A 27144-nucleotide genomic window follows, 5' to 3' on the forward strand; every position below is an offset into this window, starting at 1 on the left:
TATCATCATCCCTATGATAGCTTTTGTAACAAAACACAATCTAAATGCATGGAACATCTATTACTGTTTATCCGAATACTATACATGTCCGAAATATGTACACTTAAGAATACCTTACCTGTAGTATTTTAAATTTAATAATCCAAATTTTCATTCTTGTTTTCTGGTTTAACAAACCTTATCAAATGTTTGTTAAATCCAGTTAATGCTTTCTCCATTATTGAATCACAAGTTACATTACAAGTGAATCACCATTACTTGTAATTTGGATAGCCAGCTTTGAATTGAATGCGGGTTATAATTTAATTTACAATACATCAGCGATTTACAATGTCGAAAGTCATGACGTAGAAATTTAATTCTACTCGGATAATTTATATATAACGGAAGTAATGTGTTTTCTCAATGTTTATGTGTAGTATTATAACTTGTTAGTATAAAAAAAAAACTGGTATTCCAGTTTATATAAGATATATGGGTGTTACCCGTAATTATCGGTAAATTAACAAACTGACAAAACTCGCTGGACTGAATAGTGGATCTACGTAATTAATAGACCTTTGATCAATTTTGTTTTTTCTTTATTTTTGCCGTATTTCTTTAACCTTGCCGTCTGCAAAGTCTGCAAAAAACTCTGCAATTATCGGATGGTCAATCAATTATCACGTAATCACGGCTGCTAATTAACCAGTTAGTGCGCACGCACTATTTAGACGGTGACATGTGTATTGGAAGAGATGAGATAAGATAAACAACGCCCGGGGTATTCTCTCGATTATAGACCGAGTTTCATATTCTGATACATTAATTTCAATGAGAAGCACAGCGGGATTTATTACCATGGAACTCGATATGTTAACTGACTGACGCACGGGTCTAATTTTCGATGCGTCAAAATGACGCACAGCAGAAAAAAGGGTTGCGTCAAAAACGAGTCATTTTTAATTTGCTCGCGTCAAAACGCAGGATTCTGCGTCTATTGAAATCCCTGCATCATTCCATTTTCAATTTGTATACAGTCAAGATTTATTTATTTTTTATTCGCAATTCATTTTCATGTTTTTGTGAATAGGTAGCATAGCATATGGTTCAACAAAGTTAGCATTGCAATTAACAAAAAATAAAAAATAAATGGTCAAATAAATTGTATGTTCAAGTACTTTTTTTTTTAAAGGATACTTGTCAAAAATAAAAGTACTTTTACCTTCTTGTTAATTCAAGTTAAAAACAATAATGTCAATCATGTACACGCTCTTTTGTTTTTATTCAATATTGAATAAAAAAAACTATATGCACTAATATAATGTAATTTCTTGAAAACATCAGTCATTGTTTAAACACAAATGTAAAATGTTTTGCCAAATGTTAAACATAATTCTCAGCGTAAAATGCATTTACCATTGTATTATTACTTCAATGTTTTTCTGGTATTATCTGTTTGCTTTTTTCCCCTGTTTTTCTAAAATCTTTATCAATCTCAGGCCATCCTAAAAATTCTTTTGTTTGGCATAACCCGACCGACCCACTAAATTCGGCCTGACTGAATTTATTTTTTTTTACTTTCAAAAAAATTTTTTATTTTCCTCGCCGAAACTTCTTTCTGCTTAATTTTTCCTTTCCGCGTTTTATCCTTTCCGGTTATTTGTGTCATTTAATTGAATGCTCTTTCAAGGATATCTAGAATAGCAATGAATAAAACGCGTACCGTTATTTATTTGAGTCGCCTATTTATTTGACAAATGCATATGCGATTAATTAGACTTTAAATACAATTTAACCGCTCCTGCTTTTCTCGTATCCCTTTAATTAAAATACGCTGCTGTCGTTCAGGATAGTTTGGGAGAAAAAAAACACAAATTAATTAATTATCACCGTTCAATTCAATTCGGCAATCGGAAGAGATGTGTAATATTATCACCATATAACTAACTATTTAATTATCACTCTTTCATTCAGATCGGTAAATATTCAGTAGAAAGATAAAAAGTGTTTAGCTTAGAAATATTTATTGACAGGTATTGTCACGGTTTTGTTTTATTTGCTTATCTCTTTATACGACTTTCCAGCCGGTCGCTATTTTAGAGGCAGACGGCGATATTAAATTTGTATTCAAATTATACAACATCTGCGCATGAATGACCCAATATTATCCGATAGCTAGATTTTAATCCGGAGTATTTTTCTCTTTGTTTCCATGAACAATTTGAAGCGCATATAGTAGCTGGCCAATCAACATTGAGTTCGCTATCGAGTAATATTGGGTCATTCATGCGCAGATAATGGAATACACAGTTGATATTGTCGTCTGCCTACAATATAACGGCCGATGGCAAAAGTTGTATAAAAAATAAGCAAATGAAAAGAAGCATAACACTCAATAAATTATTTTTAAGCTGATCACTTTACAAATTTCTACCGACTATCGATCTGAAGTAAAGGATGATAATTAAATAATAAGTTACATGTCAAAGATGTTGCACTTTTCTGTTCATGATTGAAATTAAAATGTTATAATTACTTTGTTGTTTTTTACTCACAAACTTTGCTATTGCAAAGTTATATGTCAACCGAATAGCATAATAATTACGTATTTGCTAGGTTACTTGTTTACATTTTATGTAGTCAAACGATATGCACATTTTATTTCATGTGCAAAATGCGTACAATTTTTCGGACTGTCGTTTTCGGATAAAGTATTTTTCGTCTATTATATTATATTTTCGAAGTTCTTTATAGCAATGTATATAATGTATATTTTTATAAACAACTGGTAGCAAGATGAGTTGCAGATAATTGGTCAGTTACCACATTTTAACTAACTCTTTTGATCTGTTAATTCTTTTCAGCTCAATTCAACAGTGCAAAATGCCCATAATATCACTTTAAGAATTTGAATATTTGTCCTGGAAAATGAAAACCTCATCATTCTTCTAAACATATATTATTTCTGTACATAACATTATGAAATGTAAATAACTGGGTACATTAATTTTAATTTGTATTTGTCTTACTTATTAAGGATATATATCAACTATTATAATGACAGTAATAAACAATCTTTTACATGTCCTTTAGAAATAATCATAAATTAACCATAACACAGATTTAACAAATATTAACTTGTTCATATGGATCTATTTTTGTTTGTATTAACCAAAATGCACATTTAACAGATATTTAAACATGTTCATACGGATCTATTTTTATTTGTTTAAATTAACCATAACGCAGATTTAACAAATATTAACATGTTCATACGGATCTATTTTTGTTTGTGTAGATAAAAAACAAAAAAAACATACAATATATCTTACAATTTATATCACACATTGACACAGATAACAAAATTTCTACTGTTTAAAATCTGTTATTATAAAAAAATGTACACAACAAAAAACAATTGTCAATTGTTTTTATAGACATGAATAATTTGATAGGTAAAATTGTTACAAAAGATGCCATCCAAAAAGAGACTGTATATAATCACCTGTTGGGTTCTTCAACATTTATTACCATTTTTTCTTACCAGATATTGAGACTGCAAATCAATATTTGTATGTATATAAATTGCTTTTATAACCAGATATTTACACTGCAATTCAATTATTGTAAGAATAAAAACTTTGTTTTTAACACTGGTTAAAAATTACATAATTGGCAAATAATAATTGAGATCAATTATGTTGATTTCATAAAACGTGTTTACTTGAAAGAAAAGCAACACTAGCATGATGTTTAGAATTTATTATGTTCGACAAAAAATTATTAAACATAAACAAAAGTTTAAGACAAATGTTCGTCAAGCTAAAATATAATAGGATTTTTTTTTCAGGAAACAACTTTTAAATGAAGACTGAAAACTATTTGAAAATTGACAGATACATGTTATTTGATAAAGTTAGTAAACATGTGTACATTTGTAGTTCAAAACTTTTGCATTTAAATCTTAGCACTTGACAAATTGTATACTTTTAAAAAGATACAAAAGTATTACTATACCAATTCTGATATAATTTACAATTCATCAATGTAGTCCTCCTTTACTTTTGTAATTATTGCAAAAAAAACTAAAATCTCTTACAATTCTCAACAGCCTCATCTTTGAAGTTAATATTCAATTAGAGCTTGCACTATTTTCTTCAAAGAAAAACATAATTACAAAAAAAATGCTAATCCTTGTTTCTGAGGATAAATCAGCTCATCATATTGCGATGTTATTTTTCAGGCCCAAACAAATATGAAATATTGAAACAGATACCCAATATAACTTCAGAAAATGTTGGCAACTAGAAAAGATCCAAAGAACAAGTGTGACAATTCATTGTCAACACAAAATATGCGTACTGATCATATTGTTTCATATTTATTATGCTTATGACGTATTGCATTGAAACATACAATATGTTCCTACCTCACTGTTCTGTATACAGTCCTCATAGTGTTGTTGTTGATTATCATTAAACGTGATCGGTTCAAATTCCGGAAAATCCAACGGAATGTGATCCATCATAGTTGCACGGAAAACACTTGTCCAATCCAGTTTTCCTGATTTCTTTTTAGTTTCTCCCTTCACCTCTACCCACTCAATGCTAAGATCTTAATATCGCTTAAATATTTATCTTCGACTCACATCAAAGCATTGTACAAATTTGATACCTTTTAAAATACTGCTCTATTAAAACACTTTAAATTATTTGCATGTGCCGTTTAATATTTTCAGGTTCAATAAATCTTCAATAAAATCTAATAATCTGTCACAAATTCTCATACACTTATTTCTCATAATTTTCCGTCAAGGTAGTTTAAAGATGTTATCCTGCAAAATGCATTTCTTCTTAACAGAACCTCACGTCTGACTGGCCAGACTGGAAATAGTAACATCTGATAGGCACAACAAAGCATTAGTAAACACAGCATTACTGTTTCATGTCCACAGATCAAAGCCTGTTTTGCTTGAAGAACTTACATAAAAACTAGAAACAAGTTTGATGTGTTATTTATGTCAAATTAAAAATACATGCATCATCTGATCAGGCTGGCCACTCAGAGAGCAGTGTCAAGTCCGCCATGCAACCAAGTAGGTTGCTAAGAATGCCTGTTGGAGCCTACAGCTGAAACTAGCAAACCCTACCCCCACAAACGTGAAAAAACAAACTTCATATTGTTACCCAGTGCATTGTTTGATCCCGCTTTTATGTAACTGAACCAAGCACATCAAAGGAAACATGCTTTGAACATCAAACGATCAATTTTGGAAAACAGCTCTCCACTGGTACTGAACATGCATTGGATTATTTTTTCAAATTGCACAAAAACTCTCGAAACAAATGAAAAACCAGAGCTTATTAACAAATGCACACATTCTCGCAATGGTTGGAGAGGACATTTGGCCATAAAGTTTGTATGGGTATTAATTGAAAATTTCTCGAACATAAAAAGAATATGGCAGTTCAATTAGAGGAAATTAGTCAAACACCTCAGTAATCATCTCAGAGACAATGTCAAAATTGTACACGGAAATAAAGAGGCAACTTTACTAGCTTTAGCATAAAAAGGTTTATAAGGAAATTGTGACACCAAAGTGTTCCATATGAACAACTGGTCAGAATCTCCTCTTGCATTCTTGCAGGCATAAAATTACTGGCATTGCAGAATTCCCAAGAAGTGGTTTTGGGGGTGCATTTGAGGTTGCCTTTGATTCATAATTTTTATTGCTTAATAATTAACGCTAGTTTTCTCTGCCTTTCTTTCTGTTTGGCACTTAATTGTAGTTTCATATGTTCCTTTGGTAGAGCTGGTCTAGAGTTGTGAGAAGATACGAGGCCATCTGAGGGCAAGACCACCGTCGGGTGGGGGTGGGACTTTACCGTACACTACTTGCAACAGTCCTTTCTCATTGGACGGAATAAAGATCAAAGAGTGTCTTGCGAACTCACAGGAATTCCAATTGGTAATCCCTGTGCAGCCAGAAACAAATAAATCTCAGACAATCAAAGGAATTATTGACACACATTACTGTAAAATACAAACAATCTACACTGTTTGAGCACCAAAGCACAGACAAAAATGAACCTTCCCTGGATCTTATCAATATCAGTCTACCCAAATAGCTGTTCACTTCATGAACATATGTAAGAGTTCTGGGAGAAAGCTGTAAATCTGAGACATATTTTGAAAAAAAAAATATGGACAGATGATTTGTGTTTTGTTTATCTTTTTTTTTATGTTTGGTATTACAAGCACTACCAGCACACAGAGAATCAAAGAAACAGTCATGCTGAACAAAAATGAACACAACTTTGTTATTATAAGCAATTAACACCAATTCCAGTTATGTTACAATAAATTGTTAGGTTCAAAATATTTTAGTATTGTTTTTCATGTATAAATAATAAACAGCCACAAAACTTTGCAGAAGCAATATGCGTCAAAGCAAGATGCAAGAATAAATAACCATATCATTCAAGACAGTTAACAGTTACAACATTGACTTCTTTGCTATGGAATGAAAGATTCAACACAAAATATATTTTTCCAGCATAAACAGTTTTTCAATGAAAAATGTAATCAATGTATTTTTGTTTTAAATTGAACAGTCCTTTATTTAAGTAAAATGTTACCTTCGAAAATTTTAGTAAGGTTAATAATATGAGTCGCGTTCTAAGAAAACTGGGCATAATGCTTGTGCGTAAAGTGTTGTCCCAGATTAGCCTGTGTAGTCCGCACAGGCTAATTAGGGAGGACACTTTCTGATTTTATTACATTTTTCGTCGCTTCTTAGCAAAAATCCAATTTAGGCGGAAAGTGTCGTCCCTGATATGCCTGTGCCAACTGCACAGGTTAATCTGGGATGACACTTTACGCACATGCATTACAGCGATTTTCCTCCTTCTTTATAAAGTACCGGTAAACGGCACTTTCCCAATGACGAAAAAAATACAAATTTCCCAATTGCTGTCCTTAAATTCCCAATTAAAGTTAAAAAAAAAAAAAAAAAAAAAAAAATTTTTTTTTTTTTTTTTAAAGCAACATTTAGTTAGTTTCCCTTTGCAGCTCTATAGCTTGAACCTAGGTTTATATAATATTGTTAGCTTGAAAACACTTGTTTATCAATTTTAAAGTATTTGGGAGCAAAAAATCAAATACACCAATTCCCAATTTGAGGTTTTCACGACTCGATTTTTCCCAATTTTGAGGTTTTCACGACTCGATTTTTCCCAATTGGACCGGTACGGGTACTTTTCCCAATTGGACAAGGAAAATCGCTGCATTATTCCCAATTTTCTCAGAACACAACTCAAATCACAATCTATTCATGCTGCATTCTGGGAAAACAGGGCCTATGATGCATTTGAACAATATGTCATCCCAGATAAGCTTGGTCAGTTCGCACAGGATTATCTGGAACGACACTTTACCCTATTATGGAATTATGTATTTTAAGGAAGTCCCTGCTAAACAAAAATCCAGTTTAAGCAAAAGGCTGATCAAGGACAACACTTTCCGACAAAACTGGATTGATATTTAAAGGAAAATTCCAAAATAAAATGAAAAGTGACGTCCCTGACAAGTATGTGCACTGGGGAACACTTTAAGCACTTGCATTAGGCCCTGTTTTCACACAATGAGGCTCATTTTCATTCATGCATTTACAGTAAAGCCGGTGTTATTGGCACAAAGATGTCAATGTCCCCACATTCCATTGAGAGCAAAAACAGGGTCACTGAAAACTGGAAATAGTGGCACTTACCTGTAGATAGTAAAAGTATGGGTGGAAGCCTGAAGGCGGCTGATGAAATGATAAACAAATACATGCATAATTTATGGTCACTACTAACACAGCAGTAGCAAAAGTAATCAAGCAAAAACAAACGCACTGTTGCCGCCAGACAAATCATGTATTCTTAATAATAATCATGTTACGGATACAGTTTTGCTGATATCAAAGAGTTTCTTAATAAATAAGTATGTCCTTTCCATTTTACGAACATAATTTATCATAATTTTACATAAACTATGTAAAATATTTTATTAAGTTGATAAATTTGATCAAGTGTCAATCATGATTACCTGTCTGCAGCAGTGCAGTTGCAAAGCAATAAGCGTACATCAGACACATCTATACAGCCCAATTGTCATCTGCATTTAACGTTAGTAAAATTACATACAATAAAGAAAGCAAACAGCAAATAAAACCCAGAAAACCACTACTACATGTACATGTACCTACTCTAACAAAAGTTTTTTGTGCAAATACAAACTTAAATGGTGCACATCCCCCCATTCCATCAAACAAAAAAATTCTTAAATATTTTTGTAATGCAAGAATGATCTATTCAACATTATTTCAGCAAGAATTTTTAACTCTTAAAGCCTGTGTTACTGTTTTTTATTAATTTGTATCATAAATGTTAATGTTAGAGAAGAGAATAACACAATGGAATCAACTGCCATGCAACTAAAATGCATAAGTGTTGAAAAATAAACATTAACACAATTTCATTATTGTGAAATGTATAAAATTATTCTAAAATAAACAAAAAATCTAATATTATTATAATTCTTATTGATTTTATTTTTCAATTATCAATACATTAATTTAATTGAATCAATAAAAGACACATGTTCTCAAATAATATCTCCTAAATTGAAAGTTTATTGCCCATTTAAAGCATTTATACGCAACCTCTCACATTTTTGAAGTTTTTATTTTGCAGCCATATTCAATTATCGTAATTTCCTAATTATGTGATGTCAAGTGCTATTTATGATGCATACATATTGGCAAGATCAAAGGAACGGAGTACTTGTCCTTGCGATCACGTCCTATTGACACGACCCTCGTAAAACATTTATAGCTTTTTGTGACAAAGTTTAGTACTATCACTTGCGCCACAATGCTCAGCTGTCATGAAACTCTTCATTGCTGGTGCTGCTTAAAATTCTATCAAGTGTGATTCCCCTACCAGTTAATAGCACTCAAAATTAAATACTGGATTAAAATGTTTTTCACAACATAATCTGCGACATATTTTTTACAAAATCCCCCAAAAATTGCAGGAAAACTGTCTCTGAACATAATTTTATGTAGATAAAACTTACAAGTTCATCTACATTTAATTTTTGTTTCATTAAATTCGATAACCATGTGTTCCAAAATGTACCATTCAAATGCACAGTGTTTTCCCTCTACACAAATTTGGTACTGGACAATGCTACTATTTCCAACGCATTTTTTTTTGCCATTTAAAAACATTCCCGATTTCCAAGAAAAAAGGAATCTTAAAAGATCAACCAAATACTTTAAAAAAACTTTTTAAGCCAATCATCTACAGCAATTCAAATTAGTTGCTGATAACCACTATGGAAAGTAACCGCTTGTCCTGGTGCTGTTTTTGTTTGGTTTCCATTTCATTTAATTTGTTCTGATGTTTCTTATATAAATTGTGTGCAAGAATGGGAACCAGCTGAAATGCACATGTTAACAGACATGGCAAATCAAAGCACTAAAAAATGCCAAAAAACCATCAGGGTGAATAGTTAAAAGGCTTCGTTTAAGTTCACAATTAACAATGAAATTGAAGTGGTCAATTCTGAAATACATTATATGCAAACCTTTGTCCCTGACACAAGTTGTGGAATGAAACTGATCTTGTAAGAAAGCAGGAGCAATTGACAATTCAAACATTGATCTTGTAAGAAAGCAGGAGCAATTGACAATTCAAACATTTTTTTCTGACCTTACTTCCAGTATAAGAATAAATAAAACAAGTTGTTTTAAGCATACAATGTATATTTATTCCACTTATTGGCTTGACATTCTGAGGACAGCTTTTAAAAACAATAAAATTCCCACTTTGCCTGAAAAAGACGCTATTTTTGCCAGTTTAACTGGCACTGGTACCATTTCCAAAGTGGTGGGGAAAAAAGCTATGAATTCTGAAGTATTAATTAGGAATAATTTACCCAGCATGCTGCCTTAAATAATAGCTTTTTAACTGCACACAATCCATAAAAATGTGTGTTTTCATTTCCTCACTTGTATAAAATACTACACAAAACCATCCAATAATCATTAATAATGTTTCATTTTAAAATCACATCAAACAGTCACTGTTAATGATCAGTAAACTCTGTACACTAAAATTATGGGACATTAACTTTCAAACCTGCAATCTTACAGCTTCTTCCACTAAATGCTAACTGTTCATAACCTGTAAACCCAAATGTCTTTGAAGTTGATAATCTGATAAACATAAATTCTACTTCATATTTGCCTTTGAGTTTTACAACTGAAGGATTTAGATCCTTTGAAATATCTCTTTCTTTGCTCAGGCATCAAAAACCTGATATTTATGACTTAATCATTATGAGTGAGGTACAAACTCAGAGGTACAGAGCCACATTTTTAACCTTATCCTGAGTTAACCCCCTTGGATTGTTATTCCTTGTTTTTCAAATTTTAGGCATTATTTTTAAATATTTCCTGAATGGAAAGTTATATTATTATAACTTGAATCATCAGAAAACAAATCAGATTCTCAATATCTGATATATGGAGAGCAATCACATAAACAAATAGCTGACAATGACCCCCCATCCCCCACCCAACCATATTTGTGTGCCAACTTGACACTACAGGACTACTGTGGAAATACATTGTTTGGGTACAAATAAAAAAAATAATCTTTGCCTTACCATGGTTGTTGGTGTTGCACCATTTGGGAATCCTGGGTAATTTGGTATGTAGCTGAACGGACCATCTCGCACTTCTGGTGGTGGCTTCCCTGAAAACATACAATAATTAAATTGTGTGAACTTATTTTTTGTATAACAGGAGCATGAAACATCAACAGTCAATACAAACAAGTCACAAGTCATCTGTTGCAAGGACTGTCTAGCAACTTTTGAGTACAATTTTGTTTAAGATAAATTAAAAAAGAATAATATTTTTTGTAAGAGAGATTCATTCAATTTTGAGGTCTTGATGGACGGAATTTCTGACTAGAATGCTTCTTCTCAATGAACTGAATTCACCAACTGTTGGTCCATATTTAGTGCGATCTCTTTACTTAACACCCTAATGGAAATACTGTCAGTATACAGCTGATATATTTGTTGAGCCCAGTATGCAAGGTGTGTACAAGTAAACATATAAAGTAGATTGTTTAGAAAGTAAGTTTCAGTATGTTTTAAATTCATTATTTAGCTACTTGTTTGCAAATCTGCTAAAAGTCTTAGGTTTAATATGGTGTGCATTAAATTGAATTTTCATGAATGATACTTACAGAGAAGCCTTGAAATATTTTGGTTAAAATTCAAAGTGGACCGTCATATGTGAAATTAATTTGATGCATGAGCGTCAGATTCACTAGACTATGGACAACTGGTTGGATGATATAAATTTGTTCATAATAAAATCTGGATATAATCCAATAAATTTAACAAGACTATTGCCAAGCAATATATGTCCCCTACTGGCTCCACCATTGTCAGAAATTCCACCATTGTCAGAATTTTTATATATATTTTGTTTAAATATTTGTTGCCATAGCAACCAGAATTTTCGACGTAGGAACAAAATGAAATGACGTGCATAATGTCCATATTGCCATCTATCCATATTTCAAGTTTCATAAAATATGGAGAACTTTTAAAGTTATCGCAGGATCCAGAAAACCACCATTTTTAGCAGTATTTCTAGTCTATTTGTTACCATAGCAACCAGAATTTTTTACGTAGGAACAAAATGAAATGACGTGCATAATGTCCATATTGCCATCTATCGATGTTCTAAGTTTCATGAAAAAATATTATGAACTTTTTAAGTTATCGCAGGATCCAGAAAAGTGTGACCGATGGACAGACAGACGGAGCGCAAACCATAAGTCCCCTCCGGTGAAACCGGTTTGGAACAATTACATATAATTCCTTAAACATTTTACAAGTGAGTGTATGATAATGCGAATACAAGTGTCCTTTACAAGCCTTAAATAAGATGTTAGCAATAAATTATTTATTAAATGAACCACGAAATAATCAAAATGCCCAAGGGACCATTTCAAGAAACATCTTTATACACATTTACAATACGATACATTTTTCGAAGATGCATACATTTGTAATTGCTAAAGTCTATATCATATGTTTATACATTTTCAGTACGTAATTACTTACATTGGCATCTCTTAGCGCCGTATATATTTGAAGAGCACAGTGAGCTAGTTCGTCTACTTGGTAAGATTACCAAATTCTCTCGTAAGTTAACATTGTTGTACGATCGTTTATGAAACGGCCCCCTGAACTATATATATACTGATTCACCCATGGCAATCTGTATTAAATTGCACTTTTTCATGGGAAAGGAGCAATTATGCTCAATTTTACACACTTCAGGGGTTGTAATGGACTTGAAGTCCCAATCCTGAAAATAAGCCGGGGTCCAGGGGCTGCAAGCCCCGTCGGGGTCTTGGGGTGGAACCCCTTGTAGGGGGTTAAGGGGGGCGAAGCCCCCCGAAGCAAAATAATTTTGAGCTTTTGAGGACTTAAAAAGTGCATCCTTGCTATGTCAAATTGTGTTTTATTGTTAAGGTAAATGTATTGACTGACAGACTAAAACTTGACCTTGCTTTCATGGTTCAAACAAAAATCTCAAACCTAAATTCAAGCACTTTTCAAGGACTTTTTAAGGCCAAATTTTCATTTTCAAGGCCGAGAACCGTATGTAAGTTTCCTTTAAAAAATGCATTTTCAAGCCAGATTAATACAGTATATATCATTTATTTGCTCTAACACATTAAACTAATTTCACAATAAATCATTTGTGTTATTTCTAATTATTACATACACATAAATGTTATCCATCCTTAACTCAATGAGTCTCACATATGTATTTACTTTTTAAAGTTATTACAAACAAACACACTGTCTCTTTATATGCTCACATCAAACAGACTAGTTCATTTCATTTAAACAGAAGTCAGTTACTATAACATTTTGTATTTCACAGGGCTGTTGTTGTTAATGTCTGTTTTAGATTGCACAGTTTTAACAATAGCACCTTCCTGTTTCACCAAAAAGCACAATGCAGGACCCCTGTTTGCTTCTCAATTTCATGTTTTCTTTGTGGGTTTCCCCTTTATCGTGGCTTTTCAAAGCGCTTTCACCCATTCCCCCCGACACCAATGGTCTTAATATAGACCCAACAATGTGCTTTTCAAATGTCATTTGTTTTCTGTTCCGAGGAACATTCATAAGTTTCGCGCAAAACATAACGATAAATGTCATTTTGACAACTTCTTTATGCCCAGAAAATAGCGCCATGAATATTCATGTTTAAAGAATGTTGACGTATCGTATAAGTTGTAATTATTTAAGCATTTTTCTGCATATCGTCGGTGTTTATGACCAGAAAGTAGCGCCAGGAATATTCAGTTAACCACTCTGGTTTGAAACGACACTTCCCCATCGCTGAATTTTTACTCGCGAAAATTGATCACAATGGCGAACCTCTGACGTAGTACACATAATCTGTGACGTGTACACTTAATGTTTCGTACCCAATAGTGTGTGAAACTTATATTTTGGTACACATTTTTTGCGCGAAGGAATTTGTGATAAATTTTCGTAATATTTTCCTTAAGAACGATTTAAGTTTATGGCGATGATAAAAGTAATTTTGAACAAAATAAAAATTTTCAAGGCTTTTTTACATGAAATAAGTACTTTTCTAGCACTTTTTCAAGGCCAACCTTTGTTCAAGGGCTTTTCAAGCCTAGGACTCGTTTTCAAGCACTTTTCAAGCCCTGTGCGAACCCTGGCTTTGGACACATTAAATCATTAGAAGCCTTTTTTCCATGTTGTCACTTACAGGGCTCAACATTTACCTAAAAACCAACTTGCCCTACCGGGCAAGTGCTTAGAAAATCTACTTGCCTTCAACGTAAAGCCACTGGCCCAAACATGAAATATCACATTAACTGTAAACCTCTTTTTTTTAATAAAGATTAAAATGATACACCACAAAACCTTTTTTTTATTTTTGCTAATTTAACAAAATGATAACAGCAATTAAAGTCTAATTTAAGTCTAAATGTAGATTTGTGCCAATGTTTGACTTACAGTTACTTGTAAAGCCGAAGCTAAATAAACTAGACATTTCTCGTCTGCTAACAGTACTGTAAACAACACCTGAACCGTAACAAAAATGTGAATTGATGAAAAGCAAAAGATTATTTAAAATGTATGTCGCAAAATATGCAATATACACGGAAGCTAGATCGATATAATTTTAGTAGTTTTCTGCGTGACTGAAAACACCAACAATGTTATTTGTAACTGAAAGGTAAAGAAAAAGATAAACACAATTGCATTTGAAAGCCAATGTTTGGAATCCCAAGCCATTTACGGCGTTTCTAAAAATAGGTTTGGAAATCCATGTGCACCATGCGTAGTTAGTTTTGACTTCCTCAAACAACAAACCCCGAGGTAAAGGGGTAAATGCCCCACCCCCTGGCGGCCATGTTTTCAACCAACCGGCATAATTTTCGAACTCGTCCAAGATATTATTGGGATGAATCTTCTGACCAAGTTTCATGAAGATCAGACAATAAATGTGGCCTCTAGAGAGTTAACAGGACTTTACTATAGCCATATATAGCCATATAAGGAAAAATGCTCCGCCCCTTGGCAGCCATGTTTTTCAAGCAAACATAACCATTCTTAAACTCATCCAAGATATCATTGAAACCAATCTTCTGACCAAATTTCATGAAGATTGGACAATAAATGTGGCCTCTAGAGAGTGAACAAGGCAAATGTTGGCGTCGCACAACGGACAACGCACGACGCATGACGGACAACAGACAAAAGGCGATCACAAAAGCTCACCATGAGCACAATCCATGAGCACATTGTGCTCAGGTGAGCGAAAAATACACCCCGGTGTTCGAAAGAATCGCGTTTCGTGATGCAAGGTTTTTTATGGGAATTACGTTATTAAATTTGTATTTGGGTTTTTGTACGCTTTATTTTGAATTTAATTACGTTTTTGGTTATTTTAAGTGCGTAAAAACGCAAATACGCTTGTTATCTATAGCCCTGGAGTACATATTTTACTATCATAGTACATATTTAACTCAATCCAGTCCCATCAAGTAGGAATATTTGTATGCTAGAAAACATATCATGATAATCACGAATCTTTTTTTTTTACGTCAACAGCTAAAATTCATCAGAAGATGCAATATAACTTCTCAATTTGGTTTTATATATAATTATTCATTACTGAAATCTCTACCAGCGAGCTATTCATCAAAATTAATTCAATACAAGTCTCTGACTACACTATTTAACTGCATGACCAGCGGCATTGTAATTTCCATGAGGCCTTTGATCAGAGAACAAGCCCTTTGAAATATAATATATTGTCATCATCTAATATCATTTTGTTTCTACCTAGTAAATAAACACGCCCAGTCTTTCTCTCGGCAAGATAATAAGACTATTTTCTTTTCTTTAAACAGCAACATTGAGCTCGCATCATTTCGGGACTGAATTTGGGATACAGAAATATAATTGATTTTTGTATTACCATAGCAACAAAATGGACACAGTAAGTAATATTCAAGACTTAATGATTAAAATTTAATATTCCATTCTCAGAATATAATTACAATATTAGAAATATCGTTGAATGTGTTTTAATATTGAAAACTAGAACATGAACATCATAAAACATAAATTATTTAGCCACAATAATAAAAGAATAGCAAGTCATTTGAACAATGTATCAATTACTAATACAATTATTATTTAAAAACAATTTCTGAATCATAACACATGAACATTTGTACGACCAGCACTAAAGAGTTTACAATTGTTTCCCCACCCCGCAGTTCATTCATTACTTACAGGCCTCTCAAAGAATGCAACAACGGGAAGAAAACACTTGGAAAGCAGTAATTATTTGTCATAGCAAAGTATCAACCAATTTCCCCTGCCTTTACTGTTTTGCTACACACTCAGATGGTGTATTGAAGCTGTTCACACATATGGGTGTGAGAATAACAAAAATACTATTCTTCATGGGCTTCCTTTTAGGACATCAAATGCAAGTATTTAAACAACAATAGAGAAGCATTAAAACCTAATGAGCATCAATCCAAATTGTTGTTGATCACTTACGGTAATTATCATGTACTTTCTGTACCCTACCCATCATTGTCTTATTGTCCATCTGCTCACTATATGTATATTATTTATCAGGCTATATGAGGAAGTGTGAAAAGGACGGGGCTTCTTCCAAAGAAACATTTTAATCATAATAAGTGGTATTATTGGGTGGGTGTTTGACTAACTACCAAACACTTCCTTCTGAGAATACAAGCCTGAACAAATCTCAATAAAAAATTATATTATAATTAATACAATCCTCATTAATCCTCTACCCATCAGAAGCAAAGCCCAAAAGGCTTAACTCAAAGTCTGTCCAGCTTTGATGCTGTTTGTTGCTTGTTAGTATCATAAGGTTGCGAATGAAACCTTTAAAACTTTAAAGTCTTTACTTTCATTTGATTTTCTAAGGGGCTTTGTTACAAATCAGTCAACATGCGTATTTCAGTGGTAGAGAGTTGGGTCAACATGCGTATTTCAGTGGTAGAGAGTAAACGATCCTGTCATGCTTTTCATTGTCTCGGAAACTCATCTCATATATTGGGACAAATGCCTCAGACTGTCATGTTGGATACACTCTCTCATACATTTTCCTGGCTGGTTAGCCCTGGGGCCTGACATCTCTCGGTGTTGTTTCCATCCCAATGGGTGGTAGAGGCCTCACTAGGCAGGCTAATGACAGCTCCTTTACAGTACATGTATTACTACTAGGCAGACAAGTGTTGTTACTTTCGCGTGCTCATTGCAATACTATTGTTATATTATTGTTATATTTATGTTAATTCATCACCCTAATATGACAATTGTTTTTGGGTATGTGTACTTGTAAAAATGTCATTGAAGATTAATGTTGGAATATGGTTGAACCAAACTAGATTGAAATGAGTGCTTTATTGCACATTATGTTAATATGATCACACACAGTATTGTTTATGAGTTTGGTTTTGCTGTATAACATAAGTTTGTTGGGTTTTTTCAACCATTTTTAAGAGGAATAAATTATTTTTTACTTCAATTTGTTGTTTTCAACTTTTTCATAATATATTTTCTGTATTCAATTAAATAGGAAATGATTAATAACAATAAACTTACACTTGTAATGGGAATTTGTATTGAGAGATCAAACTTATAATGGACATCATTTTGGTGAATTTCTCATTTATATTTGTTAATTAATACTTGTAACTGTACAGTTTTACAATCATTATTATTGTATTATCCTTCAGAGATTTCAAATCAATCCATTTTCATGGGAATGTAGTTTGTATGTGATATTTGCAGGCCACTTTACTGGGCTACAATCAGGCTCATTTTAAAAATCTGATTCATTATTTTCCATCCTGCTTATATAAAGAGGCCTTCATATTATTTTTAGTTTTTATATATTAAATTTATAAAAAATCAATAAAAAATAATTAAAACAAGAGCTGTCTCCATCGGAAGACATATGCCCCCGAAAAACGCTTTTTTGAAACCTAATCGCAGATTTCGAAACCTATATGCGGACCTTAAGTTAAAGGTCAAGGTCAAAGGGGTCAACATTTTTGTGCGTTTGGAAAGGCCTTGTCCATATACACATGCATACCAAATATGAAAGTCACATCTGAAGCAACATAGAAGTTATGAGCATTTTTTGAAACCTAAACCCAAAAGTGTGATGGAAAGACAGACGGACAATACAATCACTATGTGCCCTCCTTCAGGGGCATAAAAAACAATAATACGCTTGAACTTATTACCATTTTGACACACTTAAATTGTACTAGACCATCGACTAGTAGACAGGGAAAATTTGATTGACAGTAAAATTACATATGTCGGATATAATACTTAAACACCTCTGGAACCTGTTGAGAATTTTCCTAGTAACATTACATGTACATTCAGCAAACAATTTATAAGGCAAGCATTTATCATGAGAAACAGAATCATTATTGAAAGAAATGTAGGAGTAAAACACGATGCAATTTGCTTATATTATAATCAAAGCATTCCCCACATAACGTTTGTTCCTGTGGAAATATATCTGAGAAATTAATAATGATTGCCTCATAAACCTGAGAAGACCAAGTCCATCCAAGTCTTTTAAAAGTTCATAAAAAAAATACATCTACACATTTATGTAGTGAGAATCACCTGACTTTAACATGAACACATGTCAAGATTTTTTTATCAACAAAAAAATACTGGTTTGTGTTTTTAACACAAGTAAATTTTGAAATAATACTTACACATGAAAAACAAAATACTTCAACTATAAATTCATAATGTTTATTATTTTAAATGCACTTTAATAAAGATTGTTTAATAATAAGTCATCAATTATAAATAATTTAAACCCAGTTTCAGGAGTTAAGCTGATGAAAGCCACTATGACCATTTGCAACAAATTTGCAAAATTGGCAACATATTCCATAAATGACAATTTTAAAAATAAATTCTCAAAAATACTTTAATCCAAAAATATCATGAGAATCAAGCTTAAGCGCAAAACACAAGTGACAGAATACAAGCATCTCAGACTCTGTCAGTTATAATTTATATGAATGTGAGGGACATACATGTCAGATTGAAAGAAACTAAATATTACAGAATGATGATGCCTTGTACTGAATGTACTGCAATTGGCAAGTTTAACAGAGGTAATTTTTGGATCAGTGTCTGATATTGAATAATCAATTAACAAGTACTGGGACAAACTGTAACAGGACCAATAATAAGAACAATAAATGATGCCCGTACAACTGGAGAAATAAAAAATATTGTTTGTCCAAAACATGACTATTGCCAAAAGTAAATGTGTAAATATGAAAAAGGTCATTTGAATTGACAGCTTTGATGATCAGATGTTTTATACTTCAGATGTTCAATTGTGTGGTACTTTGTTTTTATAACATAATTCTCAACCATTTATGTGGCATATACTTTTTCATTATGTTTGTATTATATTAATTTTGATGTTAGTTAATATTCAACTTGTTTGTAATGCTCAAAACACTGTTATTTTTCACATAAAAAAAGCTTATCATGCCTTACAAAGTTACTTCTTGTACTTAATATAATATGACATTTGAAAACATGTACAGTAATAATATAGTAAGACGTGTTATACAGTTAATTAAATGATTGTTATTATTATAAGGGGAAATTAAAGGCATTTAACATCGAAAAAAAGTGCAACAACTTTTTGGGGGCCAGATCAATTGTGATATACTGGCATTCCATAAATAACAATGTCCTTTGTTATGTACTGTACATCTAAAAGAAAAAAAATCTTCAACACTGTCATGTCTTTGATAATCCATTAATACAAGAGCAAATAGTGAAATTACATGACATCTGTCTCCCAATAACATCATAAAATATGTCTAACAATTACTTCCATTACATGCAATTGAGTACATATAATGTGTAACCTCTTCTGAGATAGACACCAGCTTCTTATTTGTACAAATTGCCAAGGCATAAAACAATCGCAGATTAATAAAACACTACGTATTTGTAGACCTATTTAACAGACTCTATAGTAGCCAGCCAGGCCACCAAGCGCACATGTATACAGCTAGAGCAAACTGTAAGACAGGGGTTGGATCTAGCACCCAGAAATCAAAGGCGTTCTGGCGTTTGAAGTGCAACCATAATCTGAACCTACATCTTTGAGAATAAAATTAGATAAGGCTCACAAGACTCACCCCACAAAGCAGGGCAATAGCAGTGAATACAAGATAATTCATTATTATGTGCATGTACACCTCTCAGCATAAGGTTCTGATGAAATATCGTTTGATGATACAATACTTTATATGTTGTAGTCACAAAGTATACAATAAAGTAACCAGTACGATCAAGGATTAAATACCAGTACTGTTATTGTTGCACTTTTTGCCCAGCTAGTGAAACACATTAAAAAATGTAGAATGATACTTTTTTGGATGTTAACTAAATACACTATCAAAACAAGAGATGTGTTTGTCAGAAACACAATGCCCCATTCTGTGCCGCTTTGTAGCCATATATTTGACCTTTGACCTTGAAGGATGACCTTGACCTTTCACCACTCAGGACGGACGGTCCAATCACTATATGCCCTCCTTCGGGGGCATAAAAATACAAAATGAGGTTTTTAATGTCAACATCTTGCGTAATGTGGTATTTGGGTCTACAAAAGGGTCAAGTTGCTTAAGGACTTTCTAACATCATTGTAGAACTAATTTTTTCATAAATTGAGCACACATAACAAATCTAAAAAATGCCAAAAGAATTTAGTGATAAACATTTTAGAATATGAAGAACCAGTACTTATTCCTTGCAATGTCAAGGTGACGTTTAATGACAAATGATACAAGTCTGGAGCCTCCACGCAGCCTCTAGTCATGAGATCGGAACATTTGTCAAGGCAACCCTTCACAACACACATGTTTTCAGTTCACTGTTCCAATCAGGAGAGTGTGCAATACCCATCTCCCCATTTGCAATCAATCAATAGTTTCTATGATTCTTAGAGTGAATTCCAGTGGAAAATTCAAACTTTAAGTCATCCATATTGAGTTAATATAATGGAGTGAAATGGAGAGAGAACAGTGGGAGAAATATGGAAAAGATCTGCCATGTGAATTTAAGATGATAGGGACAGATCAAAGAGAGAGAGCTATCAGCGAGATTTAATATTCTGGTAATGAGGCTTGTAAAAATTTCAGAACGTAACTAATTTGAAGATTTTAAACATTGAGTTTTTGGTAACAAATATGGTGCCACTAGAAATAAACTACAAAGGATAGAATGTAAATAAACATGTGAATATGAACAAAAGTAATTTTTTAAAAATGGATCAAAAATCTTTGTTCAATAAATAAAAATATTCATTTCAACATTTAGGAAACATGGGAAACAAATACCCTTAAGCATATGAGCTATAAACAATAAATCTCTGATGTTTATTATTCCTTGCAACAAGTTCTGAATTTATGGCCAGCAGTAAAACTAAGTCCAGTTCCATTACTCACTGAAGTCCTATTCCCCACCAACCATCCTTCCATATGGGGGCCATTCCGTACTATGAATTTATGGTCTATTAATTCTTTCTGATCATAGACATGCCATAAAACAAATTAGAAACTTGTGAAATAACTCACACATCATTATCGTCATTACATATTGTAATTAATATGAACAACAAGGTGGTTTGGAATATTTGGCAAAAATAAAGATCAAACATGTACCGGTACATGTATACATTTTGTGTTTAATAAGATGTATTTAATTGTTTTAACCCTTTGCATGCTGGGAAATTTGTCGTCTGCTAAAATGTCGTCTGCTGAATTTCTCAAATTAGCATTTTCTTCTATTTTTTTCAAAGAATATTATCAGAATAGCAAACAGTTTGGATCCTGATGAGACGCCACGTTCTGTGGCGTCTCATCTGGATCCAAACTGTTTGCAAAGGTCTTCAAAATCCGGTTCTCGCATTGAAAGGGTTAAGAACCTGATAAACAAGAAACCGTCAGAAACGGGTGATGCTCCCCAAAGGTTTTTTTGGCACAATATTGCACTATATATTCAGATAAAAGGAAACATCTTGAGGAGCATAACTTTGGACAAAATAATACGATGGATGGTTTAGCAACTGAAAAATTTCAAAGGGCCGTAACTCTCTAACCAGAACCAGAAATAAATTGATCCAATTTAGAAGGATGGTAGAGTCCACCAGGCATCAATGGGTTAAACATATTTCTTTAAGCATTAATTTCACATCATCATTGGCAAGAAATGCTGTTAAAACTGTTAGAAGTTTGTGTTTTGGTAATACAGAGTGACGTGAAATACTGTTTTGTGTCATAATGCCAAAAGGTCAAATACAATAACAATCTTCATCCAATGTCCAGATTTTTACCTGAACAAATAAGGCATGTATGAAAGTAATTAATGACTTGAACTGCCTTATAACTTGTCAAGATTTGTGATAACTTATTAACAATATTTAAACATTTGGATGTATCAGATTGGGAAAGGAAAGGAATACAATTTAAATATTAAGTGGTTAAGATTTCTGTGCAAACAAATATATATTTCCAAAACCCATGAAATATATTACAAAAGCTTACACATGTACGTCATGGCAAAGTCTATATAAGAATGTTTGATTTGGTTCTTAGTTAAATGTTTTATAGAAGTTCCAAAAAAAAATGACACACTATATGGAAAAATAATGAAATTGTGATGAAATAGGGTTTCATACCTTGCTTATTTATTTATAACTAAGTGGAGAGAAATTTAAGAAATTGTTGCTGATCTATTAATTATTATTGTATTCAGATGCTGTATTTCTTCATTTCACTTATCACTTAGCAGTATTAACTTCCAAATTTTAAGGACATAACACCATGAATTTCCCAATTTAACCAAAGTACCTTTTTTCCCAAAAATGTTCATAAAAAAAGCCTGTCCAGAGAGGAATCATGTGGTATTTGTTTGATACATGTAATGCTGTGCATTGGTGTATCATAATAGGATAATGTGGCAATTTATTGATAAGTGTATTTATGTACCAAACAAGGATAATTGTGAGATTGACTTCTTAGGTTGTGTGTCGTTTTACCACACTTGTGCACTTGGTTGATAACGTTGTGCATTGCAGTAACACATGGGTTGAGTAGGACAATTGATTGATAATGCTGTGCATTGGAGTAACACATGGGTTGAGTAGGACAATTGATTGATAATGCTGTGCATTGCAGTAACACATGGGTTGAGTAGGACAATTGATTGATGATGTTGTGAATTGCAGTAACACATGGGTTGAGTAGGACAATGGATTGATAATGATGTGCATTGGAGTAACACATGGGTTGAGTAGGACAATTGATTGATAATGCTGTGCATTGCAGTAACACATGGGTTGAGTAGGACAATGGATTGATAATGATGTGCATTGCAGTAACACATGGGTTGAGAAAGACAATGGATTGATAATGTTGTGCATTGCAGTAACACATGGGTTGAGTAGGACAATGGATTGATAATGATGTGCATTGGAGTAACACATGGGTTGAGTAGGACAATTGATTGATAATGCTGTGCATTGGAGTAACACATGGGTTGAGTAGGACAATTGATTGATAATGCTGTGCATTGGAGTAACACATGGATTGAGTAGGGCAATGGATTGATAATGATGTGCATTAGAGTAACACATGGGTTGAGTAGGGCAATGGATTGATAATGCTGTGCATTGGAGTAACACATGGGTTGAGTAGGACAAAGGATTGACAATGCTGTGCATTGGAGTAACACTTGGGTTGAGTAGTGTGCATTGGAGTAACAGATGGGTTGAGTAGAACAATGGATTGATAATGCTGTGCATTGGGTAACACATGAGTTGAGGAGAACAATGGATTGATAACGCTGTGCATTGAAGTAACACATGGGTTGAGTAGAACAATGGATTGATAATGCTGTGCATTGGAGTAACACATGGGTCGAGTAGAACAATGGATTGATAATGCTGTGCATTGGAGTAACACATGGGTTGAGTAGGACGATGGATTGACAATGCTGTGCATTGGAGTAACACATGGGTTGAAAAGGACAATGGATTGATAATGCTGTGCATTGGAGTAACACATGAGTTGAGTGGGGCAATGGATTCATATTGATGTGCATTGGAGTAACACATGGGTTGAGTAGGGCAATGGATTGAAAATCATGTGCAGTAAAGTAACACATGGGTAGAGTAGGTCAATGGATTGATTATGCTGTGCATTGGAGTAACACATGGGTTGAGAAGGACAATGGATTAATAATGCTGTGCATTGGAGTAACACATGGGTTCAGTAGGGAAATGGATTGATAATGCTGTCGCATTGGAGTAACACATGGGTTGAGTACGGCAGTGGATTGATAATGCTGTGCATTGGAGTAACACATGGATTGAGTAGGGCAGTGGATTGATAATGCTGTGCATTGGAGTAACACATTGGTTGAGTAGGGCAATGGTCTGATAATGCTGTGCATTGGAGTATAAAATGGGTTGAGTGGGACAATGAATTGATAATGCTGTGCATTGGAGTAACACATGGGTTGAGAGGGGCAATAGATTGATAATGATGTGCATTGGAGTAACACATGAGTTGAGTGGGGCAATGGATCGATAATGCTGTGCATTGGAGTAACACATGGATTGAGTAGGGCAATGGATTGATAATGCTGTGCATTGGAGTAACACATGGGATGAGTAGCGCAATGGATTGATAATGATGTGGATTGGAGTAACACATGGGTTGAGCAGGGCAGTGGATTGATGGATCTGTACAAAAAAGGGGCATAGGAGAATGGTGATTTAGAGATAAAGGTATGGGTTTCTGTGCAAAAAAGAGATAATTTCATACAAAGATGCATTAGGTTTGTGAACACCAAAGGGATAATGGGAATGGTGTTTTAAAAGTAATCATGAGGGTTTCTAGACACAAAATGTATCATTTAAGCCCATGATGCTTTTACATGACAGGTTTGTGCACATCCAAGGAATAACGGGAATGATAAAATTGAATATGTAGGTTTCTTTAGGTTTAAGAAATCATTAAAGCTCATGATGTATATACATATTATGCGTTTAGCACATGAGAGGGATAAGGGGGCCATTCTTAAAGCTCATGATGTATATACATATTATGCATTTAGCACATGGGAGGGATAAGGGGGCCATTCTTAAAGCTCATGATGTATATACATATTATGCATTTAGCACATGAGAGGGATAAGGGGGCCATTCTTAAAGCCCGTGATGTATATACATATTATGCGTTTAGCACATGGGAGGGATAAGGGGGCCATTCTTAAAGCCAGTGATGTATATACATATTATGCGTTTAGCACATGGGAGGGATAAGGGGGCCATTCTTAAAGCCCATGATGCATATACATATTATGCGTTTAGCACATGAGAGGGATAAGGGGGCCATTCTTAAAGCCAGTGATGTATATACATATTATGCGTTTAGCACATGAGAGGGATAAGGGGGCCATTCTTAAAGCCCATGATGTATATACATATTATGCGTTTAGCACATGAGAGGGATAAGGGGGCCATTCTTAAAGCCCGTGATGTATATACTTATTATGCGTTTAGCACATGAGAGGGATAAGGGGGCCATTCTTAAAGCCCGTGATGTATATACATATTATGCGTTTAGCACATGAGAGGGATAAGGGGGCCATTCTTAAAGCCCATGATGTATATACATATTATGCATTTAGCACATGGGAGGGATAAGGGGGCCATTCTTAAAGCTCATGATGTATATACATATTATGCATTTAGCACATGGGAGGGATAAGGGGCCATTCTTAAAGCTCATGATGTATATACATATTATGCATTTAGCACATGGGAGGGATAAGGGGGCCATTCTTAAAGCTCATGATGTATATACATATTATGCATTTAGCACATGGGAGGGATAAGGGGGCCATTCTTAAAGCTCATGATGTATATACATATTATGCATTTAGCACATGGGAGGGATAAGGGGGCCATTCTTAAAGCTCATGATGTATATACATATTATGCATTTAGCACATGGGAGGGATAAGGGGGCCATTCTTAAAGCTCATGATGTATATACATATTATGCGTATAGCACATGGGAGGGATAAGGGGGCCATTCTTAAAGCTCATGATGTATATACATATATGCGTTTAGCACATGAGAGGGATAAGGGGGCCATTCTTAAAGCCCGTGATGTATATACATATTATGCGTTTAGCACATGAGAGGGATAAGGGGGCCATTCTTAAAGCCCTTGATGTATATACATATTATGCGTTTAGCACATGAGAGGGATAAGGGGGGCCATTCTTAAAGCCCGTGATGTATATACATATTATGCGTTTAGCACATGGGAGGGATAAGGGGGCCATTCTTAAAGCCCGTGATGTATATACATATTATGCGTTTAGCACATGAGAGGGATAAGGGGGCCATTCTTAAAGCCCGTGATGTATATACATATTATGCGTTTAGCACATGAGAGGATAAGGGGGCCATTCTTAAAGCCCGTGATGTATATACATATTATGCGTTTAGCACATGAGAGGGATAAGGGGGCCATTCTTAAAGCCCGTGATGTATATACATATTATGCGTTTAGCACATGAGAGGGATAAGGGGGCCATTCTTAAAGCCCGTGATGCATATAGATGCTGTGGTTTTGTGCATCGTGATCTTAATGCAACAAGGTAAATTCACTGAAGAGCAATAAAGACCAAATTAGCAAATGGATTCTGAGTACAATGGATTACTAACAACATCAAAAACAGTATATTATTGTGAGTTGGGAGTACATCTTAGTGATATGGTTGGAAGCTGAATAAAAGACAATAATGTGACTTTATATGGTATGGATAAAGCATCATATATTAAATAGTGACAATGTGAGATCATGTTTTAGGTATGCAATAACAAACCATGGTATTAAAGATCTGTGAAGAAAGAAAGGAAAGTTTTAACAAACAACCTGTGGGCATTATTGACAGATAGAAAAGTAATGAATGGCCTACTGTTTGCTCATAGTATTAAGTTCTGCCTTTGAAGTTTAGTCAACATTCACTACTTGATAAAACTATGTAATGAGTTAACCTGAATGAGCAAACAAAATTGCAAATGAATTGCGAGTGCAAAAAAATCCCAGTCATAGAATTTTATTTTTTCAAAAGGAAATCAAACCATTAATATCTTAAAACAAGAGCTGTCTCCATAGGATGACATATGCTCCCAAAAAACACTTTGACAGAAGTTATGAGCATTTTTCGAAACCTAAACGTACACCCTAAGTTCAAGGTCAGTTTGTGTGCGTATGGAAAGGCCTTGTCCATAGACACATGCATACCAAATATGAAGGTTACATCTGAAGCGATTTTCGAAACATGAATGCAAAGTGTGACAGACAGACAGTCATATGGACAGACGGACAGTG

At 33.8% G+C, this 27144-nt stretch overlaps 1 protein-coding gene across 8 annotated transcripts in view; it reads right to left on the reverse strand.

Annotated features, from left to right (window-relative positions):
* LOC127865925 (protein pangolin, isoforms A/H/I/S-like) overlaps positions 1–27144 on the reverse strand; it is an 81366-nt gene that overhangs the window by 40059 nt on the left and 14163 nt on the right. For 6 of the 8 annotated variants that reach the window (XM_052406064.1, XM_052406065.1, XM_052406063.1 and 3 more), the window contains exons 3-4: positions 10699–10787; positions 7751–7789 (exon numbers count right to left, since the gene is read on the reverse strand). In XM_052406064.1, coding sequence (XP_052262024.1) covers positions 7751–7789; positions 10699–10787 — 128 coding nt within the window. Of the gene's footprint in view, positions 1–4411; positions 4834–7750; positions 7790–10698; positions 10788–27144 lie in introns of those variants that run through there. The other 2 variants (XM_052406066.1, XM_052406068.1) reach the window with 2 other exon arrangements.

The sequence above is a fragment of the Dreissena polymorpha genome, chromosome 2, assembly GCF_020536995.1.
Source record: "Dreissena polymorpha isolate Duluth1 chromosome 2, UMN_Dpol_1.0, whole genome shotgun sequence".
NCBI classification, from domain to species: Eukaryota; Metazoa; Mollusca; class Bivalvia; order Myida; family Dreissenidae; genus Dreissena; species Dreissena polymorpha.